This window comes from Oncorhynchus nerka, linkage group LG28 (genome assembly GCF_034236695.1).
Source record: "Oncorhynchus nerka isolate Pitt River linkage group LG28, Oner_Uvic_2.0, whole genome shotgun sequence".
Classification (NCBI taxonomy): Eukaryota; Metazoa; Chordata; class Actinopteri; order Salmoniformes; family Salmonidae; genus Oncorhynchus; species Oncorhynchus nerka.
In genome coordinates this window covers 26,385,064-26,412,883 of record NC_088423.1, presented here as the reverse complement: position 1 = coordinate 26,412,883, position 27,820 = coordinate 26,385,064, and the positions used below count along the sequence as shown (strand labels likewise).

Here is a 27,820-nt window from a genome sequence, read left to right as displayed (position 1 = left end):
AACAAGAGGGTAGGCATAGTTTTAGATCCATAGTAAAATTGTTTCAGTGTTATTAGGCAGAATGCTTAACTATGGATGTTATGAGGCTTTGGAAACCCTGCAAAACTACTCGTATGCCATAACAATTTAGGCTATTTATAAGATGTCAGACAATTTTTGCAGGGAAATCCCAATGCCTCACGACAACGCCGCTCTTTCATATTCAGCGACCGAGATTTGCATAGTAATTTGTCAATCTCCAATGGAGGCTAGTCATTGGCGCCAGCTGTCAACTACGTCACAATATTGCACCCATTGACCCCGTTCAATCGTTGCTAGGATTGGCTAATTTTTGGGTCAACTGCTTGCTTTCGATTTCTATTGGTGAAATCTTTCACACCCATTCTCCATTAATTCTCCATTGGCCAAATCCAAGTATTCCACTAGATGGCAAAGCTACAAAGTCAAAATTGGCAATGTCGTAAAAATTATAACAAAAATTATATATTTGGATATGATTTAGGGTTAGGGTTAGGCAATTGTTATCAGTGTGGTTAGGGTTAATGTTAGGTTTAGGTTTAAAATCAAATTGTATTGAGAAGATAAATTGTAGAAATAGGCGGGGTTTATGAGTTTGTGGCTGTGCTAACTAGGGACGACCTCAAATCCATCCAAATTGAAGGTGAAAGTATTTTCCTATCTCGTCCTGCTCGTCCTGTAGCACTTTACACAGCGGTTTGTGCCCGGGTTGTTTAACGCCTTGTCTAACACCCCTCCTTGGTAATATTCATCATTATGTCGTTATTCGGAGAGGTTCCCCAAGCCACCCCAGTGGCTGTATTCAAGCTGTCGAATGATTTTAAAGAGGACGCGAACCCCAAGAAGGTGAACCTCGGAGTTGGAGGTAAGAGATGATGATGATGCGTCAATCGCTGGGATGAAGTAAGCAAGCTAGCTAACATCACAGAGTTCCACTGCGATAACAATGCACCTGCTGCCTGTCCGATTTCCTGCACCATTAATAATCGCATAGTTCATTTACTAGCGAACCGTTCAACCGTGGCTAACTAGCTAGCTAACGTTAGCAGCTAACTTAGTGTTTATTTTTAAAATGTGATTTAATCTTTATTTAACTAGGCAAGTCTATTAAGAATAAATTATTATTTACAATGATGGTTTAGTATACCATAGCTAATCCCTTATAACTAGTCCATCTGAAATGTGTTGCAGGGCCCTGTTTGGTAACACTTTACTTGACACCCAGTGTCATAAGACGGTCATAACCATGTCGTAACAGCTGACATAACTTGTCATAACATGTCACAATATGGTCATAACACTGTCATTGCATATATATTTATATATATATATATATTAAGCAACACCTGGTGTGACCTATTGCGTTATTTTATGGCTGGTTATGACACCTACATCAGAGTGTCAAAACCTACATTTATTCAAATGAGTGTTTTCCCTGCCAAGAAGTTTCCTTTCATTTGAAAGTCTGTCACTTAGATCCTTTGTTTTTATTGTAATAAATTCTTTACAGTCATGTTTTTTTCATCGTATTTTAATTAACTTGTAGAAAATACACTTTATGGCACTGTCAAGAAGCATTATGACCATCCTGTGTCAATGTACTTGAACTAAGAAAATACACTTTATGACATTGTCAAGAAGCATTATGACCATCCTGTGTCACTTTACTTGGACTAAGAAACTACACTTTATAAAACGGTCAAGAAGCATTATGACCCTCATAATCATATAAGCCAGGTAGGCCTATAATGTACATGCCCTTATATCAGTCATCAGTCAAAAAGGGTCATCAGTCAAAAAGAGGATGTCTTGTCCTGCTCCTGAAATCTGCTCCTGCATTCATCCCAGTCGTCATCAGCAGAGCATTGAGGTAGGCGCATGTCTGACATCAATGTTTGTGCAATTGCAATGATACTTTAACATGGTCAATTTTTTATTTTTACACAACAGAATCATACTGTTGACACAAGCTGTGGTCTAATGGAATGCTTTGCCTTGTGTGGTAGGTTTTGGGTTTTGACACTTATGTAGGTGTCATAACCAGCCATAAAAGTGCAATATATGTCACAACAAGTCTAAATCTATGTCATGACAGTGTTATGACCATATTATAACAGGTTATGGCAAGTTATGTCAGCTTCTATGACATGTTTGACTGTGTCATAACGTGTTATGACACTGGGTGTCAAGTAAAGTGTCACCTTTTTGCATTCTCCCTCAATGTTGTGACAGACTGGATCTGTTCTATGTGTTGAAACCTTTTCACCTAACCAATCAATCAGGATAGCATGATGTCCTTGGCTTTCCGTGCTGATTGTTCAGAATCCCTAGATAGCCTAGCAAGGCCTATATAACCTGTCGTTGGCAGTCACCCAAAGAAGTGGCTCTGTCACTGCAGTAAGGAGGACTGGAACAGACTGGAACATGCCGGTAGTTGTAGCTGGAGATCAGTGAGTCATGGTCATATCACTGTAAGTTAAGATAAATTGACCGTAATCATGAAGTAATTCACTCCCATTCACTCTCTCTACGATCCTCCTATGAGAGACTGTAGACAGAATACACCCCGTCCCTCCCCTTTCTTATTGTCACACAACCCAAATGTCCATTTAGTCACACAGTGCAGTGCACTCACACATTACCATTCTTCTGACTGGATCTTTGAGTGTGTTGTTATTATTATTTAACAGCTCAAAGGCTGAAATCTCCATGTGTGATCTGTGACTGCTTGCTTGGCCTCTCCGGACTAAAGGATTTGCATTGCGCTACATTTGAGCAGAGCTACGCCAGAGAACTGGCCAAAGCTCTGTTGTTGTCACATGGTGTTAAACCCTCTATTAACAATTCATAAGAGATGGAAAAACGGTGGCGGATTAGGGTCCTATTGGAACACTTTACAGTTATTTCAGAAAGTATTCATACCCCTTGACTTTTTCCACATTTAGTTGTGTTACAGCCTGAATTTAAAATGGCTTACATTTACATTGTTTTGTTACTGGCTTACACACAATGCCCTGTAACGGTCGTCGATGGTGGAAGAAGGTGAGGACCAAGGTGCAGCGTGGTATGTGTCCATATCTTTTAATAAAGAACTTGAACACTGAACAAAAACAATAAACCGACAACCGAAAACAGTTCTGGCTGGTGCAGACACACAACAGAAAACAGAAAATAATCACCCAACAAAACACAATAGAAAATATCTAATATCTAAATATGGTTCTCAATCAGGGACAACGATTGACAGCTGCCTCTGATTGAGAACCATACCAGGCCAAACACAGAAATAGCAAATCATAGAAAAAGGAACATAGACAACCCACCCAACTCACGCCCTGACCATACTAAAACAAAGACATAATAAAATAACTAAGGTCAGAATGTGACGTGCCCCATAATGTCAAAGTAGAATCATCTTTTTAGAAATTAATTAAAAATGAAAAGCTGAAATGCCTTGAGTCAATAAGTATTCAACCCCTTTGTTATGGCATGCCTAAATACGTTCAGAAGTAAAAGGTTGCTTAACAAGTCAAATAATAGGTTGCATGGACTCACTCTGTGTGCAATAACAGTGTTTACCTCATCTCGGTACCCCGCACATACAATTATCTGTAAGGTCTCTCAGTCGAGCAGTGAATTTCAAGCACAGATTCAACCACAAAGACCAGAGAGGTTTTCCAATGCCTCACAAAGAAGAGCACCTATTGATAGATGGATAAAAAAACAAAAACCACAGACATTGAATATCCCTTTGAGCATGGTGAAGTTGTTAATTACTCTTTGGATGGCGTATCAATACACCCAGTCACTACAAAGATACAGGCTTCATCCTAACTCAGTTGCCAGAGGGGAATAAACCGCTTAAGTATTTTCACCATGAGGCCAATGGTGACTTTAAAACAGTTACAGAGTTTAATGGCTGTGATAGGAGAATACTGAGGATGGATCAACAACATTGTAGTTACTCCACAATACTAAGCTAATTGACAGAGTGAAAAGAAGGAAGCCTGTACAGAATATAAATATTCCAAAACATGCATCCTTTTTGCAAAATGCACTAAAGTAATACTGCAAAAAATGTGGCAAGGCAATTAATATTTTGTACTGAATACAAAGTGTTTTGTGGTTTCGATTCCCGCTGGGGCCACCCATATGTAAAATGTATGCACTCATGAGTGTAAGACACTTAAAAAGTGTCTGCTGAATGGCATATACTATTATTATTATTATTATGTATGGGGCAAATCCAATAGAACACATTACTTAGTACCACTCTCCATATTTTCAAGCATTGTGGTGGCTGCATCATGTTATGGGTATGCTTGTAATCATTAAGGACTGGGCTTTTCAGCATAAAAAATAAAGGAAATGTGTAAGGTTCTGTATTTATTTTCTTAGTCAACCTTGTGTTCTGTTTCATTATGTTCTTGAACGTAGCCCTGTTTCTTTGTGTTCTTGAACGTAGCCCTGTCTTTCATTTTTGTTCATTGATTTCACCTGTGTTAGTTACTCACCTGGTCTCATCAGCTCCTTATTTAGTTCAGTTCATTCTGTTTGTGCCTTTATGAGGTATTGTTCATTTTGACTCTACTAAGCCTTTTCCTAGCTCGTTTGTGAGAACCAGTTATAGCCTTCAGTCTTAGTTTTGATTCACCTGCCTGTTTGCCTACCTGTGTATGACCATTGCCTGCCTGTGACCATGATTCCTGCCTTCTGTGAAGGTGAATTAAACACCTGCTGCACGTGAATCTACACCTTTTTCTCCCTGAGTATTCATTACAAAATGGAGCTAAGCACAGTCAAAATCCTATAGGAAAATCTGTTTCAGTCTGCTTTCCACCAGATACTGGGAGATTAATTTAGCTTTAAGCAGGACAATAACCTTAAACACAAGTACTGTATACACTGGAGTTCCTTACCAAGAAGACAGTGAATGTTGTTGAGTCGTCGATTTAATAGTTTTGACTTAAATCTGCTTGAAAATAAATCTATGGCAAGACCTGAAAATGGTTGTCCAGCAATAATCAACAACCATTTGAAGAATTTAGAAAAGAATAATAGGCAAATGTTGCACGATCCAGGTGTGGAAAGCTCTTAGAGACTTACCCAGAAAGACTCACAGCTGTAATCGCTGCCAAATGTGACTTTAACATGTATTGACTCAGGGTGTTGAATACTTATCTAATCAAGATATATATTAGTGTTTTATTTTTCATACATTTTTTTTTTATACAAATGTTAGAATTATTCTTCCACTTTGACATTACATAGTATTTTGGCTAGATCATTGACAAAAAAATAACAATTAAAACATGTTTAATCCCACTTGGTAACACAACAAAATGTGGAAAAAGTCCAGGGGTGTGAATACTTTCTGAAGGCCCTGTAAATGTATGCCTCAATGCCTTACCTGAAGTAATCGCTAACATGATTGGATGGGTGTAAGCAAGCATTCCACTACATGTAATGTTTTTATTTTTATTTTTTATTTAACTAGGCAAGTCAGTTAAGAACAAATTCTTATTTACAATGACGGCCATAGCTTTGACCAATCCAATCATATCAATGAGGAGTACTTGAAAGGAGGAACGGATGGATGTTGTTGGATCAGTGCCTAAACTAGCTCTTGAGAACCCAAGAGGTTATACCCATTTACAAACAGAAATGGTATCAGAATGTGAATGTTGAACTTTTGTTGCATACATATCCAGATGATTCTGCTTACTATTTTGTGCAAGGACGCTGTCAGAATGCTCAAAGTGTAAACCTGCTGTATGGTGACACTGCGTTTGCTCTTTCCCCCTCCCCCTGCTCTCTCTCTGCAGTGCAGGTCAGAACCGTTTGAATTTCCCTGATTAGCACAGGTCAGGCCTACGGCCCAGTAAGTCCTTCCTGTAGTAGACTAACATTAGACTAGTACTGTGGTCAGCTGGCTGAAAATAACCGACATATGTACATATGCTACACCATGTGTTTACATGCTCATAGAGCAGATAGACCCATGTCCCTTCTCTTGAACTCCAGTCACAAATTATACAGTTAGTCAGGCTTTTTTAGAAAGTGGATGTGGAAGTATGTTTTCAGACAGACTATAATAGTTGAGTAGGTAAGAGTCTGTAGACAGGAGTGCCCTCTCCCCTTTAGCTCAACAACACTGTTTACTCTGATTTAGTAACTTACTAGTTTGGCTTTCTTATCAGTGATGTCTGACTGGAATTTAGGACAGCAGAGGAAAGTGCACAGCCACAGTCTTTGACATTCATCAGGTTGTAGCCTGATCCGTTAAAACTATAAAAAAAACAACCTTTGCAGAGTTGACCACCACCCACTTAAAAAAAAATACTTCAGTTTACTATAGAATACTAAAGTACTTACTATAGAATTCTGTTGTAAACTGTAGGTATAACACGTCTATTTCTATTGGCACAAGCACTGTTCATGAAACAAACTGTTCACACCCCTCTGGTTGTCAGAGAGAAAATTGAGCAGTTTTAAAGCTTATTTCCTGCAATTCCATACATTTTGCCATGGGATGGAGGCTTTATTTAGCCATTTTAACCCAATGAGTCCTACCATCATGCCATTGTGATTTAGGACCTCTAACCCCTTTTAAACATTGTGTGTTTATCTATTTCTTTTGCAACCGTTGGGTACCAACCATTAGTCTGTGTGGTTAACATGGGCTGAGCTAGAGCAATGTTTGTGAGACAAGGGTCTCGAAGGGGCCCAGGGCCGGGTCTTTTTACACAATCATCTGTAGAGTCAGAATGGTTTGAGCTACAAAGCGATCTATGAATATCTGAGACTCTCACGAACTCGCACATGTAACATGTTTTGCTCTACTACACTCACAAGCTATACAAGAGTCGTTAAAAGGTAAGGGGTTCTTCTACTTAGCATAATAATACTGTAATAAGTTCACAGTTGCTGCCACAAACTGCAAACTCCACACAATTGTCACGGACTAGTTGGACATACATTTCCCACTGACTAAACAATTTCTGTACTTACTGCATTTATATAGATACATTTTTATCAGGTTTTTGCTTTGCAGGATCTTATTTTTTTGTTGTTGACGTTTGTCAATAAAACTCATGAATGTAACTGTTTATGTCAAATGATTTTGTGTTCTACTTGTAGCCCTGGTTGTCCTGAAAAGAACATGGCTGGACATGCAGATTAATGAAAGTTTGTCATGGGGTGCAGAGAAAGTGTTGCAGTTTTAAAGCTAATTCCTTATGTGTTCATGTGATATTTGAGTGACTAAAAAAAACGTTAGCTGACATGGGTTAGTTGTTCTGGACATTTCTGACAAATTATAAATACAGTTGAAGTCGGGAGTTTACATACACTTAGGTTGGAGTCATTAAAACTCGTTTTTCAACCACTCAACAAATTTCTTTATACAAACTATAGTTTTGGCAAGTCAGTTAGGACATCTACTTTGTGCTTAACACAAGTCATTTTTCCAACAATTGTTTACAGACTGATTATTTCACTTATAATTCACTGTATCACAATTCCAGTGGGTCAGAAGTTTACATACACTAAGTTGACTGTGCCTTTAAACAGCTTGGAAAATTTCAGAAAATGATACCATGGCGTTACAAGCTTCTGATAGGCTAATTGACATCATTTGAGTCACTTGAAGGTGTACCTGTGGATGTATTTCAAGGCCTACCTTCAAACTCAGTGCCTCTTTGCTTGACATCATGGCAATTCAAAAGAAATCAGCCAAGACCTCAGAAAATAAATTGTAGACCACAAGTCTAGTTCATCCTTGGGAGCAATTTCCAAATGCCCGAAGGTACCACGTTCATTTGTACAAACAATAGTGCACAAGTATAAACACCGTGGGACCACACAGCCGTCATATCGCTCAGGAAGGAGACACATTCTGTCTCCTAGAGATGAACGTACTTTAGTGCGAAAAGTGCAAAACAATCCAAGAACAACAGCAAAGGACCCTGTGAAGGTGCTGGAGGAAACAGGTACACAAGTATCTATATCCACAGTAAAACGAGTCCTATATCGACATAACTGCCATAAAAAAGCCAGACTACGGGTTGCAACTGCACATGGGGACAAAGATCGTACTTTTTGGGGAAATGTCCTCTGGTCTGATGAAATAAAAATAGAACTGTTTGGCCATAATGACCATCATTATGTTTGGAGGAAAAGGGGGATGCTTGCAAGCCGAAGAACACCATCCCAACTGTGAAGCACGGGGGTAGCAGCATCATGTTGTGGGGGTGCTTTGCTGCAGGAGGGACTGGTGCACTTAAAAAATTGGTGGCATCATGAGGATGGAAAATGATATGGACATATTGAAGCAACATCTTAAGACATCAGTCAGGAAGTTAAAGCTTGGTCGCAAATGGTTCTTCCAAATCGACAATGACCCCAAGCATACTTCCAAAGTTGTGGCAATGTGGCTTAAGGACAACAAAGTCAAGGTATTAGAGTGGCCATCACAAAGCCCTGACCTCAATCGTATAGAAAATCTGTAGACAGAACTGAAAAGCGTGTGTGAGTAAGGACGCCTACAAACCTGACTTAGTTACGCCAGCTCTGTCAGGAGGAATGGGCCAAAATTCACCCAACTTATTGTGGGAAGCTTGTGGAAGGCTATCCGAAGTGTTTGACCCAAGTTAAACAATTTAAATGCAATGCTACCAAATACTAATTGAGTGTATGTAAACTTCTGACCCACTGGGAATGTGATGAAAGAAATAAAAGCTGAAATAAATCATTCTCTCTACTATTATTCTGACATTTCACATTCTTAAAATAAAGTGGTGACCCTAACTGACCTAAGACAGGGAATTTTTACTAGGATTAAATGTCAGGATTTGCGAAAAACTGAGTTTAAATGTACTTGGCTAAGGTGTATGTAAACTTCCGACTTCAACTGTAGCTCTCTAAGGTCTGCAATGACTGACATGACTTGAGGAAAACTGCTGATGCACTACCCAATGAAATTGCACCTTGAGCATTCTACTATTGCAACTTTCAGTAGTAAGTTGAAAGCCGGACTGAGTTCCGACCCTTTGCACCCCCACAGTTTGGGAATTACTGCTGTAGGATACTATAAAGTGCATTCGGAAAGTATACTGTGCATTCAGACCCCTTTACTTTTTCACATTTTGTTACGTTACAGTGGCTTGCGAAAGTATTCACCCCCCTTGGCATTTTTCCTCATTTGTTGCCTTACAACCTGGAATTCAAATTTATTTTGGGGGGGTTTGTATCATTTGATTTACACAACTTGCCTATCACTTTGAAGATGCAAACCATTTTTTATTGTGAAACAAACAAGAAATAAGACAAAAAAAACAGAAAACTTGAGCGTTCATAATTATTCACCCCCCAAACTCAATACTTTGTAGAGCCACCTTTTGCAGCAATTACAGCTGCAAGTCTCTTGGGGTATATCTCTATAAGCTTGACACATCTAGTGATAGGTGAGAATTGTCTGTTAATTTAATGATTAGAATATTCCGCCCTGAAACATATAAATACATATATAATTGTATGGAATTGATTAGAATGTATAAAGTCATAATCAATAAATGTGTAGTCCTAGTCAGATTTAGGGTAAAGACAATATGTCTATGGTATTTTAAACACAGACTGTCTGAGCTTGGTCCAAACTGACTAGAGATTTGGGAGAGAACGGGGAGTACGTCTCAAGGACAAAGTCACCATCTCTGTCGGCTGGGAAGTGAGATAGACAGTGTGTGCGTAGCAGGACATGTGTGTGCGTCTGTTTGTGTGGGTATGTGTGTATGTGCGTCTGTTTCTGTGTCTGTTTGTGTGTGTGCGTATGGCTGTGTGAATGTGTGGGCGTGAGAAGTCAGTATAAAATGAATCGTTTTGTATTCTTGATTTCAGAACGTTCCGTGAATAAACCTTTTTGACTATTTAGCTGGTCCTCCACCTGATTCATTCAACCAGGATCTTACAAATTCTGGTTTGCAGACTGAGAGTAATATAATTAAATTGGGTGATGTACCTGGAGAACAGGGTGTTGGGTGTGCAGGGTGTTGAAAGGTGCCAAAGCAAACAACCAAAAGGCCACCAAGATACACAACATAATCTGTAAAGGTGTCTGCATGGAGAGAGTCTCCTCCATGAATGGGGAAGTGGTGTCTTTATCCTGGGACACACCGGGCCCAGGTGTTTCCCATGTAGCTGTCGACCCTCCCAACTCCGCCCACCAGCATCCTAATAAGGAAACAAGAACAAAGAGAGAATACGGCAGACAGAGTGGGAGGGTCGTCACACTGCCACCTCCATGCTTCACTGTGGGGGATGGTGTTCTCGGGGTGATAAGAGGTGTTGGGTTTGCACCAGACATAGTGTTTTCCTTGATGGTCAAAAAGCTCCATTTTAGTCTCATCTGACCAGAGTACCTTCTCCAATATGTTTGGGGAGTCTCCCACATGCCTTTTGGCGAACACCAAACGTGTTTGCCTATTTTATTCTTTAAGCAATGGCTTTTTTCTGGCCACTCTTCCTGTCACGATCGTCGTATTGAGGAGACCAAAGCGCAGCGTGATGTGAATACATCTTTTTAATGAAAGACGAAAAACACGAAGTACACTAACCAAACAAACAAGACGAACGTGACTGCTAAAGAAACACTGTGCTAACAAGCAACATAACATAGACAATAACCCACGAAATACCCAAAGAAGATGGCTGCCTAAATATGGTTCCCAATCAGAGACAACGATAACCAGCTGCCTCTAATTGAGAACCAATTTAGGCAACCATAGACATACCTAAACATCTAGATGGTAAACAACCCCATAAACCTACAAAAAAACCTAGACAATACAAAAACACATACATCACCCATGTCACACCCTGACCTAACCAAAATATATAAAGAAAACAAAGAATACTCAGGTCAGGGCGTGACACGTCCTTAAAGCCCAGCTCTGTGGAGTGTATGGCTTAAAGGGGTCCTATGGACAGATACTCCAATCTCCGCCGTGGAGCTTTGCAGCTCCTTCAAGGTCATCTTTGGTCTCTTTGTTGCCTCTGATTAATGCCCTCATTGCCTGGTTCTTGAGTGTTGGTGGGCGGCCCTCTCTTGGAAGGTTTGTTATGGTGCCGTATTCTTTCCATTTTTTAATAATGGATTTAATGGTGTTCCATGGAATGTTCAAAGTTTCGGGTATTTTTTTATAACCCAACCCTGATCTGTACTTCCACAATTTTGTCCCTGACCTGTTTGGAGATTTCCTTGGTCTTCATGGTGCCGCTTGCTTGATGGTGCCCCTTGCTTAGTGGGGTTGCAGACTCTGGGGCCTTTCAGAGCAGGTGTATATATACTGAGATCATGTGACACGTAGATTGCACACAGGTGGACATTATTTGACTTATTATGTGACTTCTGAGGGTAACTGGTTGCACCAGATCTTATTTAGGGGCTTCGTAGCAAGTTATTTTTTAAATTTCACTTCACCAATTTGGACTATTTTGTGTATGTCCATTATATGAAATCTAAATAAAAATACATTTAAATTACAGGTTGTAATGCAACAAAATAGGAAAAACGCCAATGGGGATGAATACTTTTGCGAAGCACTGTACAGCCTTATTCTAAAATGTATTAAATAAACCATTTTCCTCTTCAATCTACACACAATACCCAATAATGACAAAGCAAAAACAGGTTTCTAGGATTATTTTGCAAATGTATTAAAAATAACTAAAACAGATATACCTTATTTACACAGGTATTTCTCCAGTAGGTTTCCTCAAGGACAAAGCCTGCACTTTGATGTCAAAGATAATAAAATAAAAACGCTATAGTAAATACTACAGTAATGTCTGCAAAAACAACAGTATACTACAGTCTGTTAAAACACTACAGTAAATACTACAGTATACTAAAGTCAGCAAAAACACTACAGTACTAAATACTACAGTATTATACAATCCGTAAAAACACTATATGAAATACTTTAGTATACCGTTTAAATACTGTAGTAAACTGTAAATACTACAGTAAAGACTGTGAAAACACTACAGTGAACACTATAATATTTATACCATAGTATACTATAGTATTTTTTTATGTGGATGAGACATACGGTAGGCCTAATTACATATTAGTCTACTTGGATCTTGCAGAGCAGTAAAGCTTCTAGTGTAGTAGAGCGCAGGTGAGAGTGTTTGTGACATTTCCATCTGAGTTAGATCTCTCCTCAGGTTGTCAGTGTTCATTGTTCATTGGCACCTTCCCCTCTTGAGTGGGTTGCTCACCAAGGCAGTAATGCCAGCTGGAGAGAGAGCCATAGGGCCAGAATTGGGCTACTGCAACATTAGCACCGTAAAACAAACTTAACCTGTAAAACTGTCTCTTCCCTCCAGCCTACAGGACAGATGAGGGCCAGCCCTGGGTGCTGCCCGTGGTTAAGAAGGTGGAGAAGATCATCGTAGCGGACAACAGTCTGAACCATGAGTACCTGGCCATTCTGGGTCTGCCTGAGTTTAGGTCCTCTGCATCCAAGATCGCCCTGGGAGAAGACAGCCCTGCCATCCAGGAGAACAGGGTAGGGTAGTTTTTGAAGTGTGATTGTGTTAGGGGAGTTGTGTTGTGTGCATGATTATGCAGATATTGAGCTGAATTTAAAGGAATGTATTTAAATTTGTACTGGTGCGCTACATTGCTCCTAAGTAGTTATCAAGTCACTTATTTAGTGTGTATCAGCCACCACCTTCTCTCTCCCTCTGTCTATCTCTCCCCCTCTCTCTCTACTGTCTCTCTCTCTCGGTCACCCTCTCTCGCTCTCCCTCACCCCCTATCTCTCTCTCACGCTCGCTTCCTGTCTCTCTCTCTCGGTCACCCTCTCTCGCTCTCCCTCACCCCCTATCTCTCTCTCACGCTCGCTTCCTGTCTCTCTCTGTCAGGTGGGAGCGGTGCAGTGTCTGGGGGGTACAGGTGCTCTGAAGATGGGGGCAGAGTTTCTCAGGCGCTGGTACAACGGGAATGACAACACAAAAACACCTGTCTATGTCTCAGCGCCTACCTGGGGTACACACACACACACACACACACACACACACACACACACACAGGAACGACAACACTTAAACACCTGTTTTACATCTCTGCTCGTACGGCTGATTCAGGGCTGTATGAATGTCCTAGAATAAGATATAAACTTTTCATTGTTATTGTTATCTTATCTGGACCTTATACTGCTAAATTGTCCTCTTAATAGTTCATTAATAGGTGTACAGTGCCTTGGGAAAGTATTCAGACCCCTTGACCTTTTTCCACATTTTGTTATGTTACAGCCTTATTCTAAAATTTATATATATTTTTTCTTCTCATCAATCTGCACACAATACCTCATAATGACAAAGCAAAAACAGTTATAAAAAAAATGTTTTTTTGCTAATTTATTAAAATACTAGACTGAAATATCACATTTACATAAGTATTCAGAACCTTTACTCTGTACTTTGTTGAAGCACCTTTGGCAGCGATTACAGCATCAATCTTGGCACACCTGTATTTCGGGAGTTTTTCCCATTCTTCTCTGCATATCCTATCAAGCTCTGTCAGGTTGGATGGGGATTCTTTTTTTTATAACATTTTTATTTAACCTTTAACTAGGCAAGTCAGTTAAGAACAAATTCTTATTTACAATGCTGGCCTACCCCGGCCAAACCCGGACGACGCTGGGCCAATTGTGCGTCGCCCTATGGGATTCCCAATCACAGCCGGTTGTGATACAGCCTGGAATCAAACCAGGGTCTGTAGTGATGCCTCTAGCACTGAGATGTAGTGCCTCAGACCGTTGCTCCACTCTGGAGACCCTGCCATTCGGGAGCGTTGCTGCACAGCTATTTTCAGGTCTCTCCAGAGATGTTCGATCGGGTTCAAGTCCGGGCTCTGGCTGGGCCACTCAAGGACATTTAGAGACTTGTCCCGAGGCCACTCCTGCATCATTGTGTTGGCTGTGTGATTAGGGTTTTTGTCCTGTTGGAAGTTCAACCTTTACCCCAGTCTGAGATCTTGAGCGCTCTGGAGCAGGTTTTCATCAAGGATCTATCTGTACTTTGCTCTGTTCATCTTTGCCTTGATCCTGACTGGTCTCCTAGTCCCTGCTGCTTAAAAACAGCATGATGCTGCCACCACCATGCTTCACCGTAGGGATGGTGACAGGTTTCCTCCAGGCGTGACACTTGGTATTCAGGCCAAATAGTTCAATCTTGGTTTCATCAGACCAGAGAATCTTGTTTCTCATGGTCTAAGAGTCTTTAGGTGCCTTTTGGCAAGCTCCAAGTGGGCTGTCATATGCCTTTTACTGAGGAGTGGCTTCCATCTGGCCACTTTACCATAAAGGCCTGATTGATGGAGTGCTGCAGAGATGGTTGTCCTTTTGGAAGGTTCTCCCATCTCCACAGAGGAACTCTAGAGCTCTGTCAGAGTGACCATCGGGTTCTTGGTCACCTCCCTGACCAAGGCCCTTCTCCCCCAGATTACTCAATTTGGCCGGGCGGCCAGCTCTAGGAAGAGTCTTGGTGGTTCCAAACTTCTCCCATTTAAGAATGACGGAGGCCACTGTGTTCTTGTGGACCTTCAATGCGGGACATTATATAGACAGGTGTGTGCCTTTCCAAATCATATCCAATCAGTTGAATTTACCACGGGTGGACCCCAATCAAGTTGTAGAAACATGTCAAGGAGGATCAATGGAACAAGATCCACCTGAGCTCAATTTCGAGTCTCATAACAAAGGTACAGAATACTTATGTAAATAAGGTATTTCTGTTTTTTATTTTTAATAAACCTGTTTTGCTTTGTCATGGGGTATTGCGTGCAGATTACTGAGAAGTTTTGTTATTTAATCAATTTTACAATAAGGCTGTAACGTAACAAAATGTGGAAAAAGTCAAGGGGTCTGAATACTTTCCAAAGGCACTGTAGGTGATTAAGTCCAGCATGTTACTTTTTAACAAGCTGGACTTAATCTTTGTAACTATGTCAGCTAATGTTGTCAGCTAATGTTGTCAGCTAATGTTAGGCCTCAAAAGACACATGAAGCATTCAAAGAAAGACTCCTCTTTAGAGAAAAGTGTTGTGAAACCTCTACTGTTTGTTTCTAGAGAACCACAACGCTGTGTTTGCCAACGCCGGGTTCGAGGACATCCGTCCCTATAAGTACTGGGACGCAGAGAAGCGGGGTCTGGATCTGGACGGTTTCCTAGGCGACCTGGAGGTGAGACGCTGACCTCTGAACTGGTGGTGTTGACATGGAGACCAGACCGCCTCCCGAACTCTGAATTTACCTCACAATAGTGAATATTGAATATCTTAACTGGTCATGTCAACGTAGATAGTAAATTAGCTTTTTCCACATGGTTGAAAAGAGGATAGGTTTGGCTTTCTAACAATACCAACTTGGTGCATAAACTCCCAGTACACAATATGTTATTTGTCTGTCCTGTAGTCTAACATTGACCTTTGACCCCTGTCCCAGAGTGCACCAAAGCACTCCATCTTTGTTTTGCACGCGTGCGCCCACAATCCCACCGGCACAGACCCTACACACGTAGAGTGGATGCAGGTGGCTGAGGTCATGAAGGTAAGACTGTGTGTGTGTGTGTGTACACACGTTTTACTATACTTGTGAGTACCAGAAGTCCTCACAGGAATAGCAAACCACCTTAAAAGGCTATTAGTAAAAATACTGTTTTATGGGTTAGGGTTAGGTTTAGTGTTAAGAGGTTAGTGAAAATAGGATTTTGAATGGAATCAATTGTTGGTCCCCCCCAAAAAATAGTAAGACATAGCTGTGTGTGTGTGTACATGCCCAGCATTATGTAACAAAAAAAAATATTATACATTTAAAAATATATATATATATATTTTCTGTAGGTTTTAATATTTCTCCTTTTTTGTTTTCTCTCTCCCCAGAGGAGGAAGCTGTTTGTGTTCTTTGACTCAGCGTACCAGGGCTTTGCATCAGGCTGTCTGGATAAGGATGCCTGGGCCGTGCGCTACTTTGTAACGCAGGGTTTCGAGATGTTCTGTGCCCAGTCCTTCTCCAAGAACTTTGGCCTCTACAGTGAGACAAACACTCACACACACACACACCAGTGTTGATTTCGTCAACAATAACGATGAAGAAAAATACTCGTCAACTACTTATTTTTCCTGACTTAAACAATGACGACAACGAGACGAGATGCCCTGGAAAAAACTAGAACTTACAAATTACTTTTAATTTTTGTCAATGGAAATGTGACGAGATGAGAATTCCACATGAGACTAATGGACATAAAATTTGCCATAAAGCTCCTTTTCATCTGTTTTGTTCCACCCTAAGCCTGCGTGCAGAATGAACTTCTTCAGTTGTGTGAGCTGATCTGCTCTCTCATACTGCTCTCAGGCAGTCACTTCAGTCACTCGTCACTCTTCTGAACTGATGCGAAGCCAGGACACTTCACTTAACTAGGCTAATCTCAGCTAGAAACAATCATGTTTACTCTCTCTCCTACTTTCATGTAGACTCTTTTCCCATGTGCGCTGTTATTTATTCATTCGTGTTGCTGCTCTCTCGCCACAGTACTCAAATGCGAGTTGCGGTTGCTATTTTCCTATGGGAAAAACACATGCTATTTGTTGAATATTAGGATTGCAGTAATACTTCTGGCATTTTTGGAAAGCTCAAATTCTCCCCCTTTCAAGAGAACCATTGTTATTTAACCCTCTTGACAGTTACGATGGGGATAAAATCTAAAAGCTGTTGAGAAGCCTTTTGGTCCTAGACTTGGCGCTCCGGTACAGCTTGCCATGTGGTAGTAGAGAGAACACTATATGACTGGGGTGGCTGGAGTCTTTGACAATTTTTAGGGCCTTCCTTTGACACCGCCTGGTGTAGAGATCCTGGATGGCAGGCAGTTTAGCCCCAGTGATTTACTAAGATTTTACGCACTACCCTCTGTAGTGCCTTGCTGTCGGAGGCTGAGCAGTTGCCATACCAGGCAGTGATGCAACCAGTCAGGATGCTCTCGATGTTGCAGCTGTAGAACCTTTTGAGGATCTGAGGACCTATGCCAAATCTTTTTAGTTTCCTGAGGGGGAATAGGCTTTGTCGTGCCCTCTTCACAACTGTCTTGATGTGTTTGGACCATTCTAGTTTGTTGGTGATGTGCACACCAAGGAACTTTAAACTCTCAACCTGCTCCCCTGCAGCCCGTCAATGAGAATGGGGGCGTGCTTGGTTCTCCATTTGCTGTAGTACACAATCATCTCCTTGGTCTTGGTTACGTTGAGGGATAGGTTGTTATTCTGGCACCACCCGGCCAGGTCTCTGACCTCCTCCCTATAGGTTGTCTCGTCGTTGATCAGGCCTACCACTGTTGTGTTGTCTGCAAACTTAATGATGGTGTTGGAGTTGTGCCTGGCCACGCAGTCATGGGTGAACAGGAAGCACAGGAGGGGACTGAGCACGCACCCCTGAGGGGCTCCAGGGTTGAAGATCAGCGTGGCAGATGTGTTGCTACCTACCCTCACCACCTGTGGGCCGCCCGTCAGGAAGTCCAGGTGTTTAGTCCCAGGATCCTTAGCTTAGTGATGAGCTTTGAGGGTACTATGGTGTTGAACTCTGAGCTGTAGTCAATGAATAGCATTCTCACGTAGGTGTTCCTTTTGTCCAGGTGGGAATGGGCGGTGTGGAGTGCAATACAGATTGCATCATCTAGGGATCTGTTTGGGCGGTATGCAAATTGGAGTGGGTCTAGGGTTTCTGGGATAATGGTGTTGATGTGAGCCATGATCAGCCTTTCAAAGCACTTCATGGCTACGGATGTGAGTGCTATGGGTCTGTAGTCATTTAGGCAGGTTGCCTTAGTGTTCTTGGGCACAGGGACTATGGTGGTCTGCTTGAAACATGTTGGTATTACAGACTCAATCAGGGACATTGAAAATGTCAGTGAAGACACCTGCCATTTGGTCAGCACATGCCCGGAGCACACATCTTGGTAATCTGTCTGGCCCTGCGGCCTTGCATAGCAGGATTTCTTATAAGCTTCTGGGTCAGAGGCGTCACTACAGACCCTGGTTTGATTCCAGGCTGTATCACAACCGGCCATGATTGGGAGTCCCATAGGGCGGCGCACAATTAGCCCAACGTCGTTAGGGTTTGGCCGGGGTAGGCCGTCATTGTAAATAAGAATTTGTTCTTAACTGACAGAGTTAAATAAAGGTTAAGTACAAAATATATAAAAGAATATGTGACTAAAATGGCTGTGACTAAAATAGTTCAGACTTTTAGTCGACTGATAATAACTAAAACTAACGGATGAAAGGACAAAAATTTGACTTTAATTAAAAAGGTATTTTAAGACTAAAACTAAATCTAAAATTGCTGCCAAGATTAACACACATGCACTCACACACACACTGTAAGATGCATTGAAACATATGAAACCAATCTATGTATTCTTTACACATAACACGCACACACACATTTCAAATGTGATATATGTACATAATGCAATCTGTAAACTGCAGGGAACCCTAAATAAAGTTTCTGTGTGCTGGCAGATGAGCGTGTGGGGAACCTGACTATTGTAGCTCGTGATTCTGACAACCTGAAGAGAGTTCTATCTCAGATGGAGAAGATTGTCAGGGTAACCTGGTCCAACCCTCCCTCCCAGGGTGCAAGGCTGGTCGCCATCACACTCAACACACCTGAACTCTTCGCTGAATGGTGGGTACACACACACAGACATCACAAAAGTAGTGTATGCACATCCAACAATTAAACATGAGTGGTCAAAACGTAGATCTATATCCTCCCTTCCTCCCCCTCTCTGTCTGTCTAACCCTGTTTCTCTGTCTAACCCTGTTTCTCTGTCTAACCCTGTCTCTCCATCTAACCCTGTCTCTCCGTCTAACCCTGTTTCTCTGTCTAACCCTGTTTCTCTGTCTAACCCTGTCTCTCCATCTAACACTGTCTCTCCATCTAACCCTGTCTCTCCGTCTAACCCTGTCTCTCCATCTAACCCTGTCTCTCTGTCTAACCCTGTCTCTCTGTCTAACCATGTCTCTCTGTCTAACCCTGTCTCCATCTAACCCTGTCTCTCCATCTAACACTGTCTCTCCGTCTAACCCTGTCTCTCTGTCTAACCCTGTCTCTCTGTCTAACCCTGTCTCTCTGTCTTACCCTGTCTCTCCATCTAACCCTGTCTCTCCATCTAAAACTGTCTCTCTGTCTAACCCTGTCTCTCTGTCTAACCCTGTCTCTCTGTCTAACCCTGTTTCTCTGTCTAACCCTGTCTCTCCATCTAACCCTGTCTCTCTGTCTAACCCTGTTTCTCTGTCTAACCCTGTCTCTCCGTCTAACCCTGTCTCTCTGTCTAACCCTGTCTCTCTGTCTAACCCTGTCTCTCTGTCTAACCCTGTCTCTCTGTCTAACCCTGTTTCTCTGTAACACTGTCTCTCCATCTAACCCTGTCTCTCCATCTAACACTGTCTCTCTGTCTAACCCTGTCTCTCTGTCTAACCCTGTCTCTCTGTCTAACCCTGTTTCTCTGTCTAACCCTGTCTCTCCATCTAACCCTGTCTCTCTGTCTAACCCTGTTTCTCTGTCTAACCCTGTCTCTCCGTCTAACCCTGTCTCTCTGTCTAACCCTGTCTCTCTGTCTAACCCTGTCTCTCCGTCTAACCCTGTCTCTCCGTCTAACCCTGTCTCTCTGTTTAACCCTGTCTCTCTGTTTAACCCTGTCTCTCCGTCTAACCCTGTCTCTCCGTCTAACCCTGTCTCTCTGTTTAACCCTGTCTCTCTGTTTAACCCTGTCTCTCCGTCTAACCCTGTCTCTCCATCTAACCCTGTCTCTCCATCTAACCCTGTCTCTCCATCTAACACTGTCTCTCTGTCTAACCCTGTCTCTCTGTCTAACCCTGTCTCTCTGTCTAACCCTGTTTCTCTGTCTAACCCTGTCTCTCCATCTAACCCTGTCTCTCTGTCTAACCCTGTCTCTCTGTCTAACCCTGTCTCTCTGTCTAACCCTGTCTCTCTGTCTAACCCTGTTTCTCTGTCTAACCCTGTTTCTCTGTCTAACCCTGTCTCCCTGTCTAACCCTGTCTCTCTGTCTAACCCTGTCTCTCCATCTAACCCTGTTTCTCTGTCTAACCCTGTCTCTCTGTCTAACCCTGTCTCTCTGTCTAACCCTGTTTCTCTGTCTAACCCTGTTTCTCTGTCTAACCCTGTTTCTCTGTCTAACCCTGTCTCTCTGTCTAACCCTGTCTCTCTGTCTAACCCTGTCTCTCTGTCTAACCCTGTTTCTCTGTCTAACCCTGTCTCTCTAACCCTGTCTAACCCTGTCTCTCTGTCTAACCCTGTCTCTCTGTCTAACCCTGTTTCTCTGTCTCTGTCTCTCTGTCTAACCCTGTTTCTCTGTCTAACCCTGTTTCTCTGTCTAACCCTGTCTCTCTGTCTAACTCTGTTTCTCTGTCTAACCCTGTCTCTCTGTCTAACCCTGTTTCTCTGTCTAACCCTGTCTCTCTGTCTAACCCTGTCTCTCTGTCTAACCCTGTTTCTCTGTCTAACCCTGTTTCTCTGTCTAACCCTGTCTCTCTGTCTAACCCTGCTTCTCTGTCTAACCCTGTTTCTCTGTCTAACCCTGTCTCTCTGTCTAACCCTGTTTCTCTGTCTAACCCTGTCTCTCTGTCTAACCCTGTCTCTCCATCTAACACTGTCTCTCCATCTAACCCTGTCTCTCTGTCTAACCCTGTTTCTCTGTCTAACCCTGTTTCTCTGTCTAACCCTGTCTCTCTGTCTAACCCTGTTTCTCTGTCTAACCCTGTTTCTCTGTCTAACCCTGTCTCTCTGTCTAACCCTGTCTCTCTGTCTAACCCTGTTTCTCTGTCTAACCCTGTTTCTCTGTCTAACCCTGTCTCTCTGTCTAACCCTGTCTCTCTGTCTAACCCTGTTTCTCTGTCTAACCCTGTTTCTCCATCTAACCCTGTCTCTCTGTCTAACCCTGTTTCTCTGTCTAACCCTGTTTCTCTGTCTAACCCTGTTTCTCTCTCTAACCCTGTTTCTCTCTAACCCTGTCTCTCTGTCTAACCCTTTCTCTGTCTAACCCTGTTTCTCTCTAACCCTGTCTCTCTGTCTAACCCCCTGTCTCTCTGTCTAACCCTGTTCTCTGTCTGTCTAACCCTGTTTCTCTCCATCTAACCCTGTCTCTCCGTCTAACCCTGTTTCTCTGTCTAACCCTGTTTCTCTGTCTAACCCTGTCTCTCCATCTAACACTGTCTAACCCTCTCCATCTAACCCTGTCTCTCCGTCTAACCCTGTCTCTCCATCTAACCCTGTCTCTCTGTCTAACCCTGTCTCTCTGTCTAACCATGTCTCTCTGTCTAACCCCCTGTCTCCATCTAACCCTGTCTCTCCATCTAACACTGTCTCTCCGTCTAACCCTGTCTCTCTGTCTAACCCTGTCTCTCTGTCTAACCCTGTCTCTCTGTCTAACCCTGTCTCTCCATCTAACCCTGTCTCTCCATCTAAAACTGTCTCTCTGTCTAACCCTGTCTCTCTGTCTAACCCTGTCTCTCTGTCTAACCCTGTTTCTCTGTCTAACCCTGTCTCTCCATCTAACCCTGTCTCTCTGTCTAAACCCTGTTTCTCTGTCTAACCCTGTCTCTCTCTGTCTAACCCTGTCTCTCTGTCTAACCCTGTTTCTCTGTCTAACCCTGTCTAACCCTGTTTCTCTGTCTAACCCTGTCTAACCCTGTCTCTGTCTAACCCTGTCTCTCTGTCTAACCCTGTTCTCTGTCTAACCCTGTCTCTCTCTCCTCTAACCCTGTCTCTCTCTCCATCTAACACTGTCTCTCTGTCTAACCCTGTCTCTCTGTCTAACCCTGTCTCTCTGTCTAACCCTGTTTCTCTGTCTAAACCCTAACCCTGTCTCTCCATCTAACCCTGTCTCTCTGTCTAACCCTGTCTCTCTGTCTAACCCTGTTTCTCTGTCTAACCCTGTCTCTCCTGTCTAACCCTGTCTCTCTGTCTAACCCTGTCTCTCTGTCTAACCCTGTCTCTCCATCTAACCCTGTCTCTCCATCTAACCCACTGTCTGTCTCTGTCTAACCCTGTCTCTCTGTCTAACCCTGTCTCTCTGTCTAACCCTGTCTCTCTGTCTAACCCTGTCTCTCCTGTCTAACCCTGTCTCTCTGTCTCTGTTTCTCTGTCTAACCCTGTCTCTCTGTCTAACCCTGTCTCTCCTGTCTCCATCTAACCCTGTCTCTCTGTCTAACCCTGTCTCTCTGTCTAACCCTGTTTCTCTGTCTAACCCTGTTTCTCTGTCTAACCCTGTCTCTCCATCTAACCCTGTCTAACCCTCTCTCTGTCTAACCCTGTTTCTCTGTCTAACCCTGTCTCTCTGTCTAACCCTGTCTCTCTGTCTAACCCTGTCTCTCTGTCTAACCCTGTCTCTCTGTCTAACCCTGTTTCTCTGTCTAACCCTGTTTCTCTGTCTAACCCTGTTTCTCTGTCTAACCCTGTCTCTCCATCTAACACTGTCTCTCCATCTATCCCTGTCTCTCTGTCTAACCCTGTCTCTCTGTCTAACCCTGTTTCTCTGTCTAACCCTGTTTCTCTGTCTAACCCTGTCTCTCCATCTAACACTGTCTCTCCATCTAACCCTGTCTCTCCGTCTAACCCTGTCTCTCCATCTAACACGGTTTCTCTGTCTAACCCTGTTTCTTTGTCTAACACTGTCTCTCCATCTAACCCTGTCTCTCCGTCTAACCCTGTCTCTCTCTCCTGTTTCTCTGTCTAACCCTGTCTCTCTGTCTAACCCTGTCTCTCTCTGTTTCTCTAACCCTGTCTCTCCGTCTAACCCTGTCTCTCTGTCTCTGTCTAACACTGTCTCTCTCTGTCTAACCCTGTCTCTCTGTCTAACCCTGTTTCTCTGTCTAACACTGTCTCTCTGTCTAACCCTGTTTCTCTGTAACACTGTCTCTCCATCTAACACTCTCTCTCTAACCCTGTCTAACCCTGTCTCTCTGTCTAACCCTGTCTCTCTGTCTAACCCTGTCTCTCCTGTCTAACCCTGTCTCTCTGTCTAACCCTGTCTAACCCTGTCTAACTCTGTCTAACCCTGTCTCTCTGTCTAACCCTGTCTCTCTGTCTAACCCTGTCTCTCTGTCTAACCCTGTGTCTCTGTCTAACCCTGTTTCTCTGTCTAACCCTGTCTCTCTGTCTAACCCTGTCTCTCTCTCTGTTTCTCTGTCTAACCCTGTCTCTCTGTCTAACCCTGTTTCTCCGTCTAACCCTGTCTCTCTGTCTAACCCTGTCTCTCTGTCTAACCCTGTTTCTCTGTCTAACCCTGTCTAACCCTGTCCTGTCTAACCCTGTCTCTCTGTCTAAACTAACCCTGTCTCTCCATCTAACCCTGTCTCTCTGTCTCTGTCTAACCCTGTTTCTCTGTCTAACCCTGTTTCTCTGTCTAACCCTGTCTCTCCATCTAACCCTGTCTCTCTGTCTAACCCTGTTTCTCTGTCTAACCCTGTCTCTCTGTCTAACCCTGTCTCTCTGTCTAACCCTGTCTCTCTGTCTAACCCTGTTTCTCTGTCTAACCCTGTTTCTCTGTCTAACCCTGATTCTCTGTCTAACCCTGTCTCTCCATCTAACACTGTCTCTCCATCTATCCCTGTCTCTCTGTCTAACCCTGTCTCTCTGTCTAACCCTGTCTCTCTGTCTATCCCTGTCTCTCTGTCTAACCCTGTCTCTCTGTCTAACCCTGTTTCTCTGTCTAACCCTGTTTCTCTGTCTAACCCTGTCTCTCCATCTAACACTGTCTCTCCATCTAACCCTGTCTCTCCGTCTAACCCTGTCTCTCCATCTAACACGGTTTCTCTGTCTAACCCTGTTTCTCTGTCTAACACTGTCTCTCCATCTAACCCTGTCTCTCTGTCTAACCCTGTCTCTCCGTCTAACCCTGTCTCTCTGTCTAACCCTGTCTCTCTGTCTAACCCTGTCTCTCCGTCTAACCCTGTCTCTCTGTCTAACACTGTCTCTCTGTCTAACCCTGTCTCTCTGTCTAACCCTGTTTCTCTGTAACACTGTCTCTCTGTCTAACCCTGTTTCTCTGTAACACTGTCTCTCCATCTAACACTCTCTCTCCGTCTAACCCTGTCTCTCTGTCTAACCCTGTCTCTCTGTCTAACCCTGTCTCTCCTTCTAACCCTGTCTCTCTGTCTAACCCTGTCTCTCTGTCTAACCCTGTCTCTCTGTCTAACCCTGTCTCTCTGTCTATCCCTGTCTCTCTGTCTAACCCTGTCTCTCTGTCTAACCCTGTTCCTCCGTCTAACCCTGTCTCTCTGTCTAACCCTGTCTCTCTGTCTAACCCTGTCTGTCTCTGTCTAACCCTGTCTCTCTGTCTAACCCTGTTCTCTCTCTGTCTAACCCTGTCTCTCTGTCTAACCCTGTCTCTCTGTCTAACCCTGTCTAACCCTGTCTCTGTCTAACCCTGTCTCTCTCTCTGTCTAACCCTGTCTCTCTGTCTAACCCTGTCTCTCTGTCTAACCCTGTCTCTAACCCTGTCTCTCCTAACCCTGTCTCTCTGTCTAACCCTGTCTCTCTGTCTAACCCTGTCTCTCTGTTTAACCCTGTCTCTCTGTTCAACCCTGTCTCTCTGTCTAACCCTGTCTCTCTGTCTAACCCTGTCTCTCTGTCTAACCCTGTTTCTCTGTCTAACCCTGTCTCTCTGTCTAACCCTGTCTCTCTGTCTAACCCTGTCTCTCTGTCTAACCCTGTTTCTCTGTCTAACCCTGTCTCTCTGTCTAACCCTGTCTCTCTGTCTAACCCTGTCTCTCTGTCTCTGTCTCTCTGTCTAACCCTGTTTCTCTGTCTAACCCTGTCTCTCTGTCTAACCCTGTCTCTCTGTCTAACCCTGTCTCTCTGTCTAACCCTGTCTCTCTGTCTAACCCTGTCTCTCCGTCTAACCCTGTCTCTCTGTTTAACCCTGTCTCTCTGTTCAACCCTGTCTCTCTGTCTAACCCTGTCTCTCTCTCTCTCGGTCTCCCTGTCTCTCTGTTGTAGGAAGGATAATGTGAAGACCATGGCAGACCGTGTGTTGTTGATGAGGGCTTCACTGCAGGCTAAACTGCAGGCTCTGGAAACCCCAGGAACATGGGACCACATCACACAGCAGATCGGCATGTTCAGCTTCACTGGCCTCAACCGTAAGCACACAGACATACACACACAAATGAATGCAAACAAATGCATACCTCTCTTTTCCTCTCTAGTCTTAAACACACACATACACTCCCCACCCAGCTATGTTTTGCTTCACCAGTCCGCTGAGCACATCCTCATTACTGTTTGTGTGAAGTAACTTCCTGGATGAACATTAAACTCCCCTGTGCTGTGCTGTCTTCCATAGAGCTTCAAAAAGCTGTTAGAACCAGGAAACAGCTTCCCATAGAGAGCACTGATGCTAAGGCTCAATGATGCCTTAACTGAACGGGGGGTAGTTCTACTCAGTATACACATGTACACAGCACACTGGCACAGAAATATCCTCTCTTCTTTAACTCTCCTTTCACACCGATAGTATATGTTGTACGTTCTGAAAATATTATATTTGTGATGTCATACCTTTTAATATTTTCTCTCCCTCTCTCTGTTCAGCTAAACAAGTGGAGTACATGATCAAGGAGAGGAGTATCTACCTAATGGCCAGCGGTCGTATCAACATGTGTGGTCTGACCACTAAGAACATCGACTATGTGGCCGAGTCTATCCACGAGACTGTTGTCAACGTCCAGTAGAAGACTACACTACCCACAACCACCAGCACTCCCTCCTGCCCCCCACCAGCTGTGTTTGTGTGTGTGTGTGTGTGTGTATAATGTATTGGACCAAACATATATAATAAGCCCCATTCCCAACTCCCAGCACACTAGCTTATGCTGGGCCTATAATGTCACTTGTTGTCTATAGATACATTGTATTTGAACACTTAAATGAATGCACAGGCAGCGTAAAGGCTAAAGAGAAGTGTTCATGATTTGTCTGTGTGTCTCTGTGTGGGTATCATCCCTGTGTGTCATCACTGCTGCTTGCAGTAGAGTGTGGAGTGATTTCATTTGTACTGTTTTTGTTCAGTAGTGTTGAAGTCCTGTTTACTGATTAAGCACTGTGTGTCAGGGCATTTTAGCTGCTGTGTGGTTCCACACTAAGCACTAGCTGGCTGAGTCTTAATACTCTGAAATGGCTTCCTTTCCTCATCTCCTTCATTACAACTGATGTTCCTTCAACCTATCGTGTCCAGCCAGATCAGTGATCATGGAGGGAAGGACACAAGGAAAGGAGATATGGAAAATAAGCTATATTGTTTAAACTATTGCGACACAGCCCAAGTGTTTCTGGATGTATTAGGACTAGCTCCCGCAGTGCTGGTGAAGGCGATCTTCCATTGCTTATTAATATTATTAACATTACCTTATGATTAGTATTGTTTGGGTCGTTGAATTGCGGTGGGATGTGGGCCTGGCATTTTGAAACAAATGTACCTCATTTGTATTTATTTTTTATTTAAAGCTGCAGTAGTAATGTTTTGGGTGACCTGACCAAATTCACGTTGAATTGTAAGTTATAGATTTGGAATTCTCATTGAAAGCAAGTCTAAGATGCGGTAGATATGTTCTATGTGCACTATTTCTATGCTTCCCGTTCTTAAGTTTAGTTTTTGCATCTTTTACTTTGGGTTTTGTACACCAGCTTCAAACAGCTGAACATGAAATATATTTGGTTTTGGAAAAAATATCTCAAAGCGGTTTAGATGGTACAATGATTCTCTACACTATACCTGCTTGTTTTGTCACAAACTGAAATTAGGCAAACTATTAGAACGCTAGCAAACAGGAAATGACGGAACGATTTCTGCAAATTGCACCTTTAAATGTATTTGGGTACTATAAGGTGCAATCGGGAGAACGTATTAAAAAAAAGGAATGCCATCGCAATTCAAGAACGACCCATTTTTATGCAGATTTCATTCCAACTGTGAAAGGCGCATTCCCTTGTCTGTTTGACTTACCCACCTGCATACCTCATAGGAGTTGTTTGTGTCCACTTGAAAGAGAACCTAAATATTAACTGTGACCAAGTAATCAGTACTTGACTTGAAAGCATACAACAAGTACTAGAGTGAAAAACAATCAATTGACCAAATCAGTCATGCACTAAATGTATGTCGAAGAGATGTAGCTATGTAATAAGGATGCTAATATTGAACTTGAACTATGGACGTTATATTTACAATCATGTTTATTTTGGCCCAAGATGATGAAGTAAAAATTATGTATCAGTACCTCAGACTTAAACTGTGTAACTCTCTGTTGAATTTCACGTTCGAAGTCCTGGCGTGCATTCAATAGGGACAAACAGGACTGTTCTCAATCAGAGAGCAACAATCCCTGTTATTTTTGTTTCAACGTTTGAAAGAAGGATCTGCTCAATGTGAATGTCCAATCAGTCTATTCCGAAGCGGTCGCTCTCTGTTGTTATTATTATTATCAGTATCTGACATCTCAGTGGTATACGTGTATTGTTCAAAATTGCACAAATCAAATGCACTAACAAATGCTGTGAATGCCTATGTATCTCAAGGGGGTATGACTCAAATCCTTTAATAAATGTCTGCACAACACAATATAATGACAGTTCTTTCCATCTGAGAGCCAGGATGCAAAATACATTTTGTTTGTGCAAGTTGTCTCTTTGGTGTATGTTTCTCATGACATTGGGGATCA

At 42.8% G+C, this 27,820-nt stretch overlaps 1 protein-coding gene across 1 annotated transcript; it reads left to right on the top strand.

Annotated features, from left to right (window-relative positions):
* Positions 1-545: 545 nt before the first annotated feature.
* Positions 546-27,720, top strand: LOC115113060 (glutamic-oxaloacetic transaminase 1, soluble). Its single transcript, XM_029640274.2, has 9 exons — positions 546-883; positions 12,406-12,587; positions 12,946-13,069; positions 15,154-15,266; positions 15,528-15,632; positions 15,965-16,115; positions 18,599-18,764; positions 25,101-25,243; positions 25,695-27,720. Exons 1-9 carry the CDS (start codon positions 775-777, stop codon positions 25,832-25,834), a joined length of 1,233 nt encoding a protein of 410 aa, XP_029496134.1. The 5' UTR covers positions 546-774; the 3' UTR covers positions 25,835-27,720.
* The last annotated feature ends 100 nt before the right edge of the window (positions 27,721-27,820 follow it).

Excerpts from the sequence above, each read along its gene's own strand:
- LOC115113060 (XM_029640274.2), top strand. The coding sequence starts at position 775 with ATGTCGTTATTCGGAGAGGTTCCCCAAGCCACCCCAGTGGCTGTATTC. Across the intron at positions 13,070-15,153 it reads TGTCTCAGCGCCTACCTGGG|AGAACCACAACGCTGTGTTT; the intron begins GTACACACACAC and ends GTTTGTTTCTAG. Across the intron at positions 25,244-25,694 it reads CAGCTTCACTGGCCTCAACC|CTAAACAAGTGGAGTACATG; the intron begins GTAAGCACACAG and ends CTCTCTGTTCAG.